The sequence below is a fragment of the Pangasianodon hypophthalmus genome, chromosome 7 (genome assembly GCF_027358585.1).
Source record: "Pangasianodon hypophthalmus isolate fPanHyp1 chromosome 7, fPanHyp1.pri, whole genome shotgun sequence".
Taxonomy (NCBI): Eukaryota; Metazoa; Chordata; class Actinopteri; order Siluriformes; family Pangasiidae; genus Pangasianodon; species Pangasianodon hypophthalmus.
Genome location: NC_069716.1, coordinates 16,646,561 through 16,662,813, shown reverse-complemented (window position 1 = coordinate 16,662,813; position 16,253 = coordinate 16,646,561). Strand labels below are relative to the sequence as shown.

Here is a 16,253-nt window from a genome sequence, read left to right as displayed (position 1 = left end):
TGATTGAAGATGCTCCAACTGTTTCTCAACTAACAGAGTAAAAAAACTGACATGAGGCTGTAAAACTGATTAAGAATAAATGCGGATCTCATTTTCTCTTCACTGAACAGAATTAAGGGGGACAACTGTGTGCCAATTCACCACACGCAAATAACTCTTCTCCCTTCTGTTCCATCCTTCTGTTAACCTTCATTTGGTGTGTGCATAAAGCTAAAATTTTTTTTACCAAGATTGAGGTATAGCTTCATATCCTATTAATGAATATTAGGCCATTTCACTGCGAGTCCATTCATGCATAAAAAGCTGCGAGCCAGAAAGAGACAGAGAGAGAGAGAGTTGTTTAATACACTCTGTCCTGCTCAGCAGGCTGTGAGTGAAAAGGGCACAGAATCCATGTGCTTATGCAGATGCAGTCAGTTGCTCAAACAGACTGCTCAATAAACAACTGTCTGTTGGCCAGAGCAGAAACGGGCAGCTGCTGCAACTTCAATGTGAGGCCCCATTCACACTTGCAGGGGTTCTCCAATTTTTTGCCGCCAGCGACCTCTTTAACCGTGTTTCAAATGATCCACAGATCCCTTCACTATATTTACTCAATAAAGTTTAATAATTTATTTATTTTTAGAGCATAATCCAACTATTCAAAATATTAGGCTGATTATATAAACATGTACAATAATATTCTGGCTCTTTACTGGAGCCACTGAGCTTTTTTATTCCTAATGTTCCATACACAAAACACACTTTTATTAAAACTGACATTAGATTCATTATTTATATGCGTACTTGTTTTTGAGTTATTGAGGTTTGGATTAAACTCATTAAATTCGAGTGACCTGTCAAACATGCTAATAACTATAAGAACTCATATAAGAACCCAGTGATAAATATTCCAGCTTTGATAATGGTGAGTTTTGGTTTTGATCACTCTAGCCTCAGACGTTAATGTCACATCACAGTTTACACAGTTTATCCAGGATAAAAAAGCGTAAAAGGTGAGTGAAATTCTTACATTGCAGGGATCCAAAATCAAAGCAGTCAGTTTAAAAAAAGCAGATCTAGGAGAACAATGTGATAAATCTGTGCATAATGGAGAAAGTGCATATAATAAATATTGTATATTAAATAATTATATATAGCTATATACGGTATTGCACTGTGTATATTGCATTAGATAGTGGCCTAGGAGATAAAAGTGAAATGTTGAGTGCAGTCCGTACATTACAATACAAAATATGTGATGTAGTTAATGTCCGGCTATAATAGTTTGCTGCTGTTCAACTGGTGGGAAAAAAAAAATTGCATTCCCCGTCTATGCTTCACAGACCCTTGGGAATCCCCGGATACCACTCTGAGAACCATGGATATAGAGTAACAAAGTCTATTACTTTATACTGATATGAAGAAGCAAATACGCCTCTTCCCTCCACACCAAAACCATTATTTACACATTATACCCATGAGTCTATTACTGTATCAAGGCTAACAATACATATTATCTATTTATGTCAATTTACAGAAGGAAATCAGCTCACTGCAGTCATCATAATCTACATTATATGGGCAAAAGTATGTGGACACCTGCCCATCACACCCAAATGTGTGTCTTCCCCAAAGTGTTGCCACAAAGATTGAAGCACACAATTATCTAGAATGCCTTGCATGCTGCAAAATTAAGATTTCCCCTTCACTAGAAATAAGTAGCCCAAACATGTTTCATCACGACAATGCCCCTGTACACAAAGTGAGGTTCATGAATACACAGTTTGTCAAGGTTGGAGTGGAAGAACTCGAGTGGCCTGCACAGAGCCCTGGTCTCAAACCCACTGCACACCTTTGGGATGAACGGGAATGCTGACTGCGCACCAGGCCTTCTCATCCGACGTCAGTGCCTGACCTCATTAATGCTCTTGTGGCTGAATGAGCACAAATCCCCACAGCCATGTTCCAAAATCTAGTCAAAAGCTTTCCCAGAAGAGAGGAGGTTATTATAACAGGAAAGGGAGAATAAATCTGTAATGGGGTGTTCAACAAGCAAATATGGGTGCAGTTGGTAAGGCCTCCACATGCTTTTTAGGCAATATAGTGTACTTTAAAATCAACCACTTCATAGTAGCATAGTAGATAGAAAGGATCTTGCAAAGACAACCATAATTTGCATGCTGATATAGACTGTGAGATCATCTGTTAACAATGTCTCAATTATTTTCTGTGCTGAAAAAAATGCATTATACAATTTTTTAGACTCACACCTTTCTCTGCCTTTTAATGTTGTCTATAGAAAATGATGTTTTGGCTTAATTCTTCTGACTGTGGCAGTGATAGAATCAGAGGTACAGAGAAAAGCTCTTCAGCATTTGTTATGATTAGGTCCAAGTTTTCAACTTTCTGTATTTTCGGCCTTTCTGTTACTTAGTAGTTTTAAATGTGTCTATTTAAATGTACTCAGCATATTCCTTCGGTCTTAGCAGCACACCATAGCCAGGATCATGTGTATTTTCACTTATCCTTTATTTGATTTGTCAGGGCTTGAGCAACATGATATTATTGGATTAATTGTGAATTCCACAATCTGCCAGAGAACACTAGAGCAAAATATGAAGCTGTGCGCCAAAAAAACTCTAACTAAACCCAAAACGAATGGCTCAACAAGACCAAACCTTCAAGCAAATCCATGACAGCACAACTGATACTGATCATGCTGAGAGTTTGGGAAGAGCTGAGTCAAAGGTCGAATCTAAGTGTAGATGGAATGCTGTGGAGGACTTCGAGAAGGATGGATCTGCAAGAAGGCCCTCTAGCATTATAGTGTTAAATCAGGCTAATATTATAGTGTTAAATTCCAGTCACTCTGAGAGACTGACAGTTACATGAATACAGATGGACTCGAGCCATGAATACATGGACTTCCACTGTGTTCAGATGTTCACATACAATGTTACATAAATTAAAAAAATATATATGTGTGGTACTTACTCTGTACTTTTACAAGATGTACTTTAAGCATTTTTACTAGATTTCTCGTGAACGTACACAGAAATCATGAACAAGAAAGAGGATCAGATTCAATCACTGACATGATGCACAGGAAACAAGAATGATTTACATCTCAAGAACAATGTTATGACAGATTTCAGTACTTGGGACTTAAAGTCTAAAACCCTGCAATACATTACTAGTTCAATTTCATATTTCACCCTCTGGTAGCGGATCACACCCTAACCACTGACCAACCTACCACATACACAGATGATTCAGAATTACCAACCATATCATACAAACTAACTTTGTAATTTGCTTCAAAAGGCAATTAGATAAATTATATATTAAAAATGACGAGACAGCTGGGCCAATACATTTATTTTGGGTAATGGTTGTGAACTGTAGGAAATGTATTAATAGTCTAGCCATGAGCAATGCAAACACAGATTTAGTGTACATAGTGGTGTGCAGCATGACCGAAAACCCAAGATCAATCTGTAAAAACAATAAATCGTAATGTCAGGTTCAACCGAAATGTTGCCAACATATACATTTGTGTGCCTCATAGCATATTGGAATGTTCAAGGAAAAAGATGTAGCTGATGGTACTAACTCAAAGCTAAACATTGTTCACTGCCAGTTTGCAGCATCCGTGAAAGAGCTACTCTTCCTGGTTTATGAGAGACCTTTGGTGTTCAATTTTCTGAGAAAAAAAATGAACACAAGGCTCATTTAATGGCAAAACTTGTGCAGGGTCACCCACCTTGTACATGCACCCATTTCACACAGACGTCTAAGTAGAACATCACTATATAGTGTAAGATATGCCATGATCACTGCGAGACAATTACCTTGAGTGGCGATGTTTATTGCCAGCAGTGTGGACAGAACCTTGCTAAAATTCTCCCCAGTATATAAGCTCTCTGGTTCAAAACCCTAGAAATGAAAAAGAAGAAAAAAGATGAGAAGTGAGAACCATTAAATGAAACTGGAATCAGAGGACAAATGCACTGCTAATAAAAAAAAGCTTCATTGTAAACAGTCAGAAAAGTGCAAGTTCAGTATAAAGTTATAAAGGAGCATATAGCTGCCTCCAAATCTCTCTCTCCGCATTTGTCATTCACTCTCCAGCCTCCACTGTTCACAGGCCGCTATCCGTTTTCTTCCAATAGGTTAGGTTTCACATTTTAAATAAAACATCGTAAATAGAGAGTTTACATGGTACACTGAGGTGCGTCAGTCTTCTTATCTGTTAAAAACCCTTTAGCAGTTTTGCACAAAACAAGATGAAGAATTTAACGACATTGTGCTCTGTGAGGCAATTTACTGTTTGAACTGCTGAACTGGAAATGACATGGATAGAGCTTGACAGAGACTTTATATATTTCACACTTTACCAACTTAGCAACCAGCTTTCTCTCCTTTCACAATATGTCCAACACAATTAGTTTTAAACAGCTGTCTTTGACATTATTCATTATAAATCCTAATGATATAATTTAAAAAATGTGAATTAGCACATTGAGCAGTGGTGGCTCGATGGTTAAGGCTCTGGGTTACTGATCAGAAAGTCAGGGGTTCCAGCACTGCCAAGCTTCTGTTGGGCCCTTGAGCAAGGTCCTTAACCCTTTCTGCTCCAGATGCACCGTATCATCTTTGACCCCAGCTTTCTAACAAGCTGGGATATGTGAAAAAAGAATTTCACTGTGCTGTAATGTATATGTGACAAATAAAGGCTTTTTCTTCTGTTTTAAACATTAAGTGTTTAGTGCACAATCAAATCAATATCAAAGATCTAAAGAAGCTGAAAAAAAAAAATGCATGACTTGCTACATGGCCAAATTACATTTATCGTTTCTTTCCCTCTGGCTATGAAGATGACTGTCTTGGCCAAATTCCTCCCTTTCCTACATTTTAGAGATGCTATCTTCAAGACTGCTAACTGAGTGTTCTTTGTTTTTGTTTGTTTTTGTAGGTTTTTAGATGTGTTCATTGATGTGTACCTCTCATTTTATCCATTCATCAGCAGCTTGGCAGTTGGCTCTCACCGTCACACACTACACTACTAAAGGTGGAGTTTCATCTTGGCATTTGCTGGTAAATTGTATGCTTATCTCTGCACTTTCATTCCAGTATGTTACCATCATTATAACAAGATTATTTACCAAGTTCCCAGGGTTGCTTCGAGAGTTTTATAGTATGGCCTTCTAAGTAACAACATTAAAAGTTAAAATGCAAATCAAAAAGTAAAACGTCTGGCACCATTCACAGTCATCATTTACTTTTACAGCACGAGCAATGCATTTACATACAAGCACCCGCACAAACATGCTTTCTATACACATAGCGAATGGAATCCTGCCTTAGAAATGCTAACTTGAAGCAAATGAACAGTGAAGCAAACTACACAATGGCTGACGTGAGACTGTTAACTTATCAATTTAGCCGATTACTGCTACTATCTGGTTGGGTTTACAATATCAGTATAACAGAAAAAGGCAGTAATTAATCACTAAAATGGAATATAATCATATTTCTGTAAACACTGCATATGTAATATGACTACACAGGTCGCTACCAATAATTTCAGGACATCTGCTCCTGAGTGCTTGTCCAGATCACTTCCCCATGATGGATGACTTGCTACACTTCATTGAGTGGACAAGAATGACAAACAGTTTGCTGTCTCTATGAAAAATGTGTCAAAACACAGAAATAAACATTTTAAAAGCAAAAAAATGCAGTGCCAAAGTTCGCCAAAATAGCTGGGATAAAATGGAAGGAATTCCAAGTTTTCAAGAGTATGAAAGGGCCAGGTATATTTTTAACAAGTCTGATGTAATTCTTAATATTTGCATTTGCAACATAAATTTTTAGGTGCTGAAATTTTGCTTGGTTATCTGGTAATTTTGTTTAATACTTCTGACACAAAATGAAGTCTTTAGCCTTATTGCCTACTGAACACTAATAAATAAGTCTAACAGCTGGACTAGGCAAACGCGTACGATAAACAACTTAACAAACTGAACTCTTATAATTAAGATAAAGTAAAAGAAATGTAAAGTATGTGCTGCTTAGGAACATTAAGCCACATCACAAAAAAAAAGAAAAAAAAGATGTGAACAGAATTGAAGTCTGAATAATAAATAAGACGTTTGGACTACTTTAACTTTGCTTCCGCTTTGATGTGCTTCCCCAAAAAGCAGAAGCGAAAGTTGGGCAAGTGGCTTCTTTGTCCAGTCACATGGTTTACATCTTCTGTGAGAGGCGGGTGATGGACTACTTCTGAGGTCTCACATGTTCCACTTTAAAACATGTGGTCCATGTTTTGCATTGTAGCATCACGTCCTGCTAGTGTTTCAGACAGTAAAGTAATTCTGATATTGGCTCCATGCTCAGCATGGAATTTCCTTCATTTATGAATCAGTACAAACTTTTGGAAGCAGTTTTAGAACCGGACCAATGACAGTACTGCGTGCAAGACCGGGAAAGATGTAGTCTGTGAAGAGAACTTGCAAATATAATTTTTATAGTTAGAGCACAGGCACAGAGACACGCAAAACACCTTGAAATCCTGGCATGTCACTGCTAGTCCAACCTCACCTTCCAGGTGACAGTGCTGCCTGGACATGTTGCACCTCCAAACTGGAAATAGCCCTCCCATTTCGGAGGAAACAGCAGGCCTCGAATACAACACAGCCATTTACTTTAGCATATTAAATAACCGAGGTGTTCCATCATAATTCAGCACTGCGAATTTTTATTATTATTTTAATAACCCACGTTAGGTCCTACGTTAGCTGCACTTCACAGTGTAGCTTGCAAACTGCTGCTTGTAAAGTTTCCGTATTCACTGCATGCCATAGGTAACAGAAACACACTATAACATGCAATTTAATAAATCATGCATTCATTTTAGCAGAAATAGCTGCGGAAAATAGACAGATAAGTAGGCTGTAACCAGCTCAGCTTCAGAGTTAAGTTGAGAAAAAAAAAAAAGAATAAGATGGCAAGTGAGAAGACTGATGATGAGTAAACAGTGATAATTACAAATGAGCTCCTGTTAATGCACTGTATATATTTACATATATTTACATAATTCGCTCTGTGCACTAAAAACATCTACAATGCTTTCTTAAAAGTATTTATCTTTATTTTTCTATCAGTGGCTCAACCTGCAAGAAGAATTATGCTATACGGTTTTCACATCATAGTTGACGGCTTTTAATAAAAAAATCTGTTCATGGATATGATAAAATCCATTTTTATCAGTTTATCTGAACCGAGCAAAACCAGCAGAGCAATGGCACTGACATACAAAGCTGCAATCACTAATAGCACATTTCTTTTAATACAAAATGCTTTTATTATTTGACTTTATTATGTATTTAGTATTATTTATTTATATTGTATTTATCATGCACACTAGGTCAAATATATATGCAGAGAATATAATCATTTCTCTCAAATGATTCCTGCTTAGACTCTTCTGTATAGACCTCTTAATGTCCAGTCATGTGCATATGTCCTGGAATTAGGAGAATGATGCTATAACTATAATAAAATAAAATAAAAAAAAGTGCAATGACAGCTTACCTCAACCTTCAAAGAGACGCATCCTTTCAAAAACTCCCGAATGTTGCCAATGCAGTCAGCTTCACATTTGGGATCTGGGCAATACTGCAGAAAAGGATATATAATAACACTAATGTCACGATGGCTATACTATTTCCTGCTACCGTTACCCCTACTCAAGGCTGAGCACGAGCGCGTGCTGACGCGTTCAACTCCGTAGTAACCGAGCCGTTTATGACGAATGAGTGCATTCGTTTTCCGAGGACTTGGTTATGCAAAAGTATTTCGTTCTTCTTGTCAGCATAAACTCTTCCTTGCTGTTGCTCTTGCTCTTAACGCTCACAGCCCTGTTTCCCCGTCACACCAGGAAAAAGAGCTTAGTGCAGGAAGTGACGAATTGCTCAGCCTCTGTGGCGACAAGTATGGACACATTAAAGCGGGACTACTCTACAAAACACCACAGTGAAACACTATTTCTACTGACATTATACTCTGTCCTGGGCACTGCCTTGACCTGGTGGTTAGCAACATGCTAAACAGACGCCTATTACACCAGGCCTTTCTCGACTACAGACTTGTATATGTTGTGCTGGAAGGCTATTTTTCACATTCAACACATTAACTAGTTCTGAAACCCGAACAAGAAGCTAAGCTAAAACATTTCATCCACTTTAACTTTTATATACACATGTTAAACATGTCGGAAATCGACTGTTGTGGCGTTTAGAGGCTTTTTGCAGCATGTATCTGAACCTACTGGCTACGGAAACCGCTGAAACCACAGACTAATTGTTAAGCATAAACAAAAATATATTTAAAAAATATAAATATATAAAAGGTTTAGTTGTAGGTAGACAACAGGGGACAGGGGGTGTTTGTTATAGCGGAACACGATACAGGCACAAGGACGTTAGAGAATGCGGAACACTAGCTCCTCACACAGGAAGTCAGAGTTTACATCGCAATTTAACTGGGCGTTTTATTTACACCACTTTACTTAGCAGGAAAACAAGTGTTTAGTGTGTATTTAACACTTTTACATGTTATTTCGCTCTTAAAACACTGCATGCTGTACTTATTCAGGTAGTTCAACTGTTTGAGATAAAGCCTCGTCGTCAGGTTACACTCCTGCTCAGTGTATTCAGGCTCACTGCTTACTAAAAAGTAACCACAAGCTACATAACTGTCAGGTTCGTCATCCTTCATGCTCCCGAATCGCCTTACCTTTGTAATAGACCCCGGTACCAGTCGCTCCATAAGCTTGCACAAGACGACCCCATCTTTAAGTGATGCTTTGAGAAATCCCTCGGGATCGGCGATGTTCTTTTTAGGGGAATTGAGAACTCCCAGGGAGATGAGCCAGGTTACAGTCTGCTCCTCCGGGTTCATGGCTGCTCGGGCCGCGCTGCTGCAGCACACAGGCCGCTGCGCACTGCTGCTGCCCACATCCGCAACACTTCTGCTTTGCGGAACAGCATTCAAAACCAGCAGCAAAGCATCACCACTGACTCTTCAGCAAGAGGATGTAGTACATCCCGCCAGCCTGCTCTTTCCAAACAACTACATGCACATCGAATAGACCTCCTAAACTGTTGTGGATTGTACTCTAGACCAAACACATGCTTCACACACGAGTGTGAGAAAATGCTGCATATGGTTTCTTTTATATTAAAATAAAGACTACATTAAGGCACACAGTGTACTTTAAGCAAATGTGGTCCTGCAATGAATGGACAGACACAGCTTCAAAGTAGATCAAATGTTTATTCAAGAGGAACAAATAACCCCCAACACACCCACACACACTCAAAAGTGCATCACTCTGTAGGCTTAGACTCAATTCCATCTGAAGGACTCACTTAACCAGGGTCACACTCAATCCGGATCTGAAAAACACAAGCAAGGGAAGTGAGAAACTGGAAGCAGTTCATAATGTATAAATGTGTTTGTGGGAGTGGGTATACCTGCTGATTGCCATACACGCTGGATATATAGCTACAACCAAGCAGCCATCAGCACTGAAGAACTACAAGCTCTGGTCCTGTTGATCAGGCTGTTATGTTCATCCTGCAACAAGAAAAAATCTGTTCAACATACTGCTGTACCCACAAAAACATATATATATAAAAAAAAAAAAGGTACACGAGAGCAAAAACTTAATGCATCAGGATCCAATTTGACTGGCTTCCAGTTATTTTCCAGGCTGAATTTTAGAACAGTGTCTTTTTCCAGGCGTCTCCTTTGTTAGATTGGGCATGCTTGTAAGCGGCTTTGGCTTTTGTTAAAAACTAAGGCAACATCTAAAATAAGGTTCCACTGACAATGGTCTGGATATGATTTGAAATTAGGGGGACTTATACTACATTGTCGAAATAGTCCACAGGTGGGAGGCTTCATCTTAATATCCTTAAAATGCCATTTGTCACTTGGAATGTGGTGTTGGAGAGTTGGAAATCCATGTTTCCCCCTTGTCATTCATTCCTGAGACTATGGGCCTTTAAATTCAAATGATCCACTGATTTTTTACAAAAGACTCCTTTGGTTGAAGAGGTTTTTTTTTTTGTTTTGTTTTGTTTAAGTCATGTTGATCAAGCATGAAATAACTGAACGGTGTTAGATTGCAGGTTATCATCTGTAAGGCCAGAAGAGGTAAAGATGGTGTGTTAACTAACCTGATGTTGAGATACCACTCATACCAAGTTCACTTAGACCAGAGACAAAAGGGTTTGCTTTGCTTACCAGCTGATGTCAGGTTTAATCTGGTGTTGGATTGTTTCCTGCATATTGGTTGTCTTTGGATTGGTCGTTGCAAGCCGTCAATGTTTAGGCTTTGTGATGAGGAATCCATTTGCACTGAGGAAAACTATACTGATAAAGAGTTTGGCAAAGACATTGGTCTCGTTCTCAACAGACTGGACATAGTCAACAAGATTCTCCACACAATCTAAAATGGATCAATTTTAAGCTTTCCCTCACCGTGAATGACTGAGGCTGGGAGCTGACAGTTTTCACCATTTACGTGGGTCCTCTTTGAACAGGAGTGGGGCATGAATCTTTTGATAAAAATTTTTATTGATAAATGAAAAACAATACTCTTGGGCATTGCAGGTTTTTTAACATCACTACGGCACAAAACTAAACACTCATCACTTAAATTGGCAACAGTACTATTAAACGAGAGATGGGCAGGGGGAAAGAAACAAACTGTAACACTCAGGAAAAAACTTGACAAGGTTGCGTACAGATTGAAACCGAAGCTTAAAGTTCATCTAGAAGTTAAAAATTTTGCCTCTCCGTTGTCTGACAGTGTGACCTAACCCTTTTCCAGCACAGAGTCCATTTCAGTACCGACTTCGGTTCATTCCTCTATCTGCTCGATTAGCTCCACGCCCCCGAGGTGCGCCTCGACTTGAGCTGCTGTATTGGCGAGGAGGGTAGCCTCTCTCGAGGTCTTGCCTGGCCGGGCGCTCGGCGCGGCTAGCAGAGTATGACTCACTCCGACCGCTGGCGTAACTGTCGCGACTGCCATAGCCATCCCTGGAACTGCTGCCATAGTCGTCATAGCGACTGCCTCCACCACTCCCACCGTAGGATGGAGGGGGGCCCCTTGAAGGTGGGGCACTGCGTGAGTTACCTGCAGGGTCAACGGGTCATGTAATTGGCAAAATTCACAGACATTTTTTGTGCAAGTTGTCAAGTGCCCACTGTCCTAAATATATTCCTCATGGCTGGTATGAATGATTTACAGATCAGGGCCATTAGCACTCTCAAGTGTTCCATGATTTAAATGTGAATGAATCTGGAGCTCTGGATTTATGAACTAAACCAAGTTAACATATTGGTTCAACTGGTTTCCTTTAGGAATAAGGTCAAGAGGATACACTGTAGTTTGACCACTTTGCTTCTCGTTTGATTTAGACTGGGCTCTTGGAAAGGCTCAAAGGAGGAGGAAATTTCTTATGAGGGATTTCTTGTTGAGTGTGATTCTGAAATTGTACGACTTTAGTTGGAAGGAAGCTCTGAAGGTACCCTTGACTATTTGGATTGACATGAGGCCGTCTTGTCCCAGGAGCACACAGCGCTGTTTGGGTACATCCTTAAGCTCTTTTCTAGAACACTAAAGTTTGGAATCTTACCGTAACCATCATAAGGTTCTCTGTAGGAGCCTCCACTTGTTCGCTCCATATAGCCTCTAGGCTCACGACCTCCCCCATAACCGTCACGATCACTACAAGCAGAAAGGGAAAAAGTCATTCAAGACTTGTCTCACAAAATGTCTCACAAAAAGGTACAAGTGGAAAAGAAACATTTTATACCTGTAGCTTCGAGACACTGAACCATAATCATCTCTGGAACTGGACTGTGACGGATAGTCACGGTATGAATAATCACGTGGGGGAGGCCCATAGTCCCGGCTGTCTCTTGAGCTCATGTAGTCCCGGCTAGAATAACTATAATAGCATGGATTGTGAGATACACCAAGATGGAGATGAAGTTATTCAATTATAGTTCATTTATGTGAATTACCTGTCTTTGACACTGTAGTGATCATCACGTGGTGATGGGTAGTCATCCCTCCTTGACATAAGAGAATCTCGGCGAGGAGGAGGGGGACCATAAGGATCCCGATCCCTAGACATTGGGGCTGTAAAACAAATTTAAGGGTTAAAAATTAGAACTGATATACAAAAAAAAAAAAAAAAAAAAAAAAATTAAATCAATTGCTTACGTCTGCCCATTGGCCCAGAAGGTGCTGGTCTCTTTGGTGGTGGTCCTCCGTTGCGCATTGGTGGTCCTCTTTTTGGTGGGGGACCTCTGGACGACATCCCTTTAAAGAAAGGTTCTACAATCTCTACGTTATCACAGTACTTTGCAGACCAACAAACAGACTTTATATACACTATAGGCTCAGTACTTCTTAGAGAACAAGTGAAAAATCAGCTCCAATGGATCAAATGAAACAAAATCATCATAGCCCAAACGTTATGAATTGCAAAAATAAAGGGAAAGCCATGGATTCTTTTGTTTAATACCTCTGCTCGGTGGTCCCCGCATTCCACTGGGACCCCCTCTAGACCCACGTGGCCCTCGAGGAGAACCACGACTGCGTGGATGCATTGATGAAGGGCCTCGGCGGCCAGACGACTCAAACTGAGGCTTTGTGGCCTGCTCTACTTTGATGGGTTTACCATCCAGGGCCTTGGAAAAGCAAAGATTTACTGTAAGTATTTATAGGCTAAAACAAGGATTTGTAGATAAAATAAAAATAGATATAATGCACATAAGTAAGCTCAGTACTTCTTAGAGGACGGTTGGGCTAAATCAGTTCAAACTGATCATTGCCACAAAGCATCATCACAGCTTACTACCACAATTTAACTGGATCTTACCTTTCCATTCATTTCCCTCACAGCATCTTTTGCATCACCAGGATTCTCATAAGTCACAAAAGCAAACCCTCTGGACTTATTGGTCTCACGATCCTTCATCAACAGAACTGTTAAGGGGGGAGAAAAAAGTGCAAAAAGTGTTAGCGCAAACCATTTACATTTCAACATGACAGCAACTACATTTATGCAAGCTCAGAACTTCTCAGAGGTATTGATTTAATTATTTTCATTTTGTGGATCAATTCCAAAATTGTTCATCACAGCTTGCAAGGCACCTACTAGACAATGTCTATGATGCCCAAGTACAAAAGTAAATTCAACAGCCAGCTCTGTATCATGTCCCTTTCTAAATCAACAGTTTCATTTTGTACAATAACATCAGACACCAACTCGGAATCAACATTACAGCAATGTCAGATTAAAAATACTTTTACTGCTTCTGTTACTCTCTCATCAACACTACTTAGTAATTACTAAAAGTCTTGACTAAATGTACAGCGGCTTGTTTCACTTTGAAATCATGCGTTATCTGTTCTTAATTTCAATAATTACCTTCAGATATCCGGCCGAATTTGCTGAAATAGCTTTCAAGAGCTTTCTCTGTAGTTTCAGTGTTCAAGCCACCTATGAAAAGCTTTCCAGGTCTGTCTGCCTCCGCCATAGTCAACTATGAAAACTGAGAAGAAGAAAAAAAGCTTCATTATAAAGTTTGCATGTAGCAGATTGAAAAATGGTTGTGGGAGTTGTTATAATTCATAGCCCTTTTTAAAGATGGGCTATAGTAAGAACATGATTTACTAAAATACTAGAAACATTACAGACAATTTAAAGTTCTTATTTTAAGAACTCAGTGCTTTTGAGTGCAATAGAGCTGCATAAAACACAGCATGCATGGGTTGCACACAGTACACAATGTCATATTTAGCAAAGCCCGCATAAAAAAAGTACTAAACTGACTTATTAATAGAATATTAATTTTAGGGCTTCTATGGCTTTCAAAGCATCCAGCTCGCCTACCAGCTGTATCTGTAACTGCACAAGCTAGCGACTTAGCTAACTTGTTAGCCTAGACCACACTACAGAGCTCTCACAGCAAGTAACGTTCACTGAACATCCTAACTAATATTAGCGATGAAAGCAACACTGCATACGACGATTTCCGAGGTGATAAAACCTAGCATGCCCGTCAAGAAAACACTCTTTAGTTAAATTAGCATGCTAACTACATCTAGCTTCATTCGGTTGTTTGATTAACGTGATTCACAAAATGGCGGATGCTGCTGGCGATTTGAGAGCCTTCTCACACGCCATGGCCATTGTGGATACATTGCTTGGTTTGCTACCTAACTACAACCATTATGAGCAGTGTGTTAATGGCTTTAAGTCGTGTTCACCTGTTAAATTATACATGTTAACAATAATAACGTTTGTGACATTGCGTAGCTGCTATCTAGTGTCCAGCCGCGCAGGCAGGCTTGTTAGAGAAGCACTGAAAATGTGTTGCTTGTTCAGTAGTAACATTTTTAAACAACTTTAAACTAACATTTGCGAAGTCTTTATTACTTAAGATAATAAGGTAGATTAAACCTAAGCAGAATAACAAATGGCGGTCATGTATACTCGTTTACTAACCACTCACCTGAAAACGTCGGACACTCAACAGGAGAACGGAAGAAAGACCTCACGCTGCTTTGAATCATTCAGATGTCCCACCCGGGGTAACGAAAATAGTTGACGTCGTGAAAGGTTGACGCACTAAGCTTAAACACGCATGCGCACGACACGGCGCATGCGCTGTGTTCGGAGAGTGGTCTCGCACAAAAAGTTGATACCTGCGATGCACCCTGGGAATCAGGTTATCGTGTAAACCGGATCAAACCGGATCAAAACTTTAACGAGACCCCCATTTTAGAAACATGACGTAGTTAATATATCACAATTGCAAATACAAAGCTACTACAACAATTTTAATATATTTTTTTAATCTTTACATTTTTAATCAGGATATTACATATGTTATCCTTCCATTTTTACATAAACTGCTCTGACTCCAGTTACACTGTTTAATTTTTTTGAGTAACATATTTTGGTTTGCAAGACACCATTTTACATTTTCTTTTAGGTCTTCAAAATTGCACAGTTCTGAAGTTTGATTTTATATAGATAGATGCCAGTCAGCCTACAATGCACGTCTTTGGTGGAGAAAACCGGAGTACCCAGAGGAAACCCCCGAAGCATGGGGAGAACATGCAAGGTCCATGCACTAGGGGTGGGAGGTAGGGCAGGAAGTGAACCCCCAACCCCAGGGGTGTGAGGGAAGGGTGCTAACCACTAAGCCACCATCCCCCAAGTTTGCTTTTATATGTCTTAAAAATGATTCAGTGACATAACTCCATATTAAAGGAACAGATAGTATGGAATGTCTTTGCAGGAATGTACCATTTGAGCTTTTTTTTTTTTTTTTTTTTAAATCAGCCTCAGAATACTACTATATCAGTATTTCTATTTCTTGCAGAGCAATTTTTTTCCTTGCATATTTTTTTAAACTGTCACAGTGATCTGTTTTCACATTAAAGAACAGTAGAGTAGCTTTTTCTACAAGCGCATGGTGGATACTGTAAAACACCACACATGCAAAAAAAACACTGAAGCCTTACAAAACTACAGAGGTCCGGACCTGGGTGGCCTCATAGCTAGTTACAACCATGCATGTAAAGTATTTTATACAGTAATATACATATTGTAATAAAAAATACATTTAAACTACTAAAAGATGTAGTTAGTTGAACTAGAGATTTGAGGCTAAACATCAAGACACAATGAACCTCTGCACTGCATCAAGTTTGTACAATGTCAACTTTTAATGTTTACAGTTGAGAACTTGTGAGAGGTTGATCCTGCCAGAATCTTGCATCAACTTTTCACAGCGTCAACTACAATCGTTACACCAGAAGTTATAGTGAACGTCACACTGTTAAGAAAATGTCAATCAACTCTGGCTACTTAAAAGCAGATCTTTTTGGAGTACATGATTCTAGTTTTATAAATATATCAGCTTAGGTTATTTAAAAAAAAAAATACACCCTTTGGTAGTTGATCTAGTCAAAATATCTCCAAACACCCCTCTTTTCTCTTCACTTGGGTCAGATATCCTCCATAGTTCACACTACAGAGAATAGTTAGCCACAACAGCCATACTGCAACAACTGTGCTCATGGTGTCTAAATCCCTTAGAAATGGAAGACAGGCACCAGCTATGTGCTCACTGCCTTGATGTTGACCATCTTAAGGACATGGTGTCTGACA

The 16,253-nt window shown here is 39.3% G+C and overlaps 2 protein-coding genes and 3 non-coding genes across 8 annotated transcripts in view; all 5 read right to left on the bottom strand.

Annotated features, from left to right (window-relative positions):
* Positions 1-9,120, bottom strand: part of arhgef6 (Rac/Cdc42 guanine nucleotide exchange factor (GEF) 6) — a 40,218-nt gene extending 31,098 nt beyond the window's left edge. For 2 of the 3 annotated variants that reach the window (XM_026917408.3, XM_026917409.3), the window contains exons 1-3: positions 8,782-9,118; positions 7,579-7,662; positions 3,834-3,918 (exon numbers count right to left, since the gene is read on the bottom strand). In XM_026917408.3, the coding sequence (XP_026773209.1) occupies positions 3,834-3,918; positions 7,579-7,662; positions 8,782-8,946 (334 nt within the window). In that variant the 5' untranslated portion in view covers positions 8,947-9,118. Of the gene's footprint in view, positions 1-3,833; positions 3,919-7,578; positions 7,663-8,781 lie in introns of all 3 variants that reach the window. The other variant, XM_053235265.1, reaches the window with a different exon arrangement.
* A 181-nt stretch (positions 9,121-9,301) lies between these two features.
* Positions 9,302-14,743, bottom strand: rbmx (RNA binding motif protein X-linked). 2 transcript variants are annotated; one of them, XR_004578473.2, is made up of 10 exons: positions 14,587-14,743; positions 13,500-13,623; positions 12,948-13,054; positions 12,591-12,756; positions 12,287-12,400; positions 12,085-12,202; positions 11,874-12,008; positions 11,694-11,785; positions 9,522-9,624; positions 9,302-9,443 (listed from the first exon to the last, which is right to left on the bottom strand). XR_004578473.2 is itself a non-coding variant. In XM_034306141.2 (9 exons), exons 2-9 carry the CDS (start codon positions 13,606-13,608, stop codon positions 10,899-10,901), a joined length of 1,134 nt encoding a protein of 377 aa, XP_034162032.1. In that variant the 5' UTR covers positions 13,609-13,623; positions 14,587-14,743; the 3' UTR covers positions 10,054-10,898. The 2 variants fall into 2 exon arrangements, 1 of the variants encoding a protein (XP_034162032.1); XM_034306141.2 differs by lacking the exons at positions 9,302-9,443; positions 9,522-9,624 and adding an exon at positions 10,054-11,191.
* On the bottom strand, positions 12,462-12,533 carry LOC113529422 (small nucleolar RNA SNORD61). The gene has a single exon (XR_003403058.1). It is a non-coding gene; the product is annotated as a small nucleolar RNA SNORD61 (small nucleolar RNA).
* On the bottom strand, positions 12,845-12,919 carry LOC113529414 (small nucleolar RNA SNORD61). The gene has a single exon (XR_003403051.1). It is a non-coding gene; the product is annotated as a small nucleolar RNA SNORD61 (small nucleolar RNA).
* Positions 13,136-13,211, bottom strand: LOC113529415 (small nucleolar RNA SNORD61). Its single transcript, XR_003403052.1, has one exon. It is a non-coding gene; the product is annotated as a small nucleolar RNA SNORD61 (small nucleolar RNA).
* Positions 14,744-16,253: the final 1,510 nt, after the last annotated feature.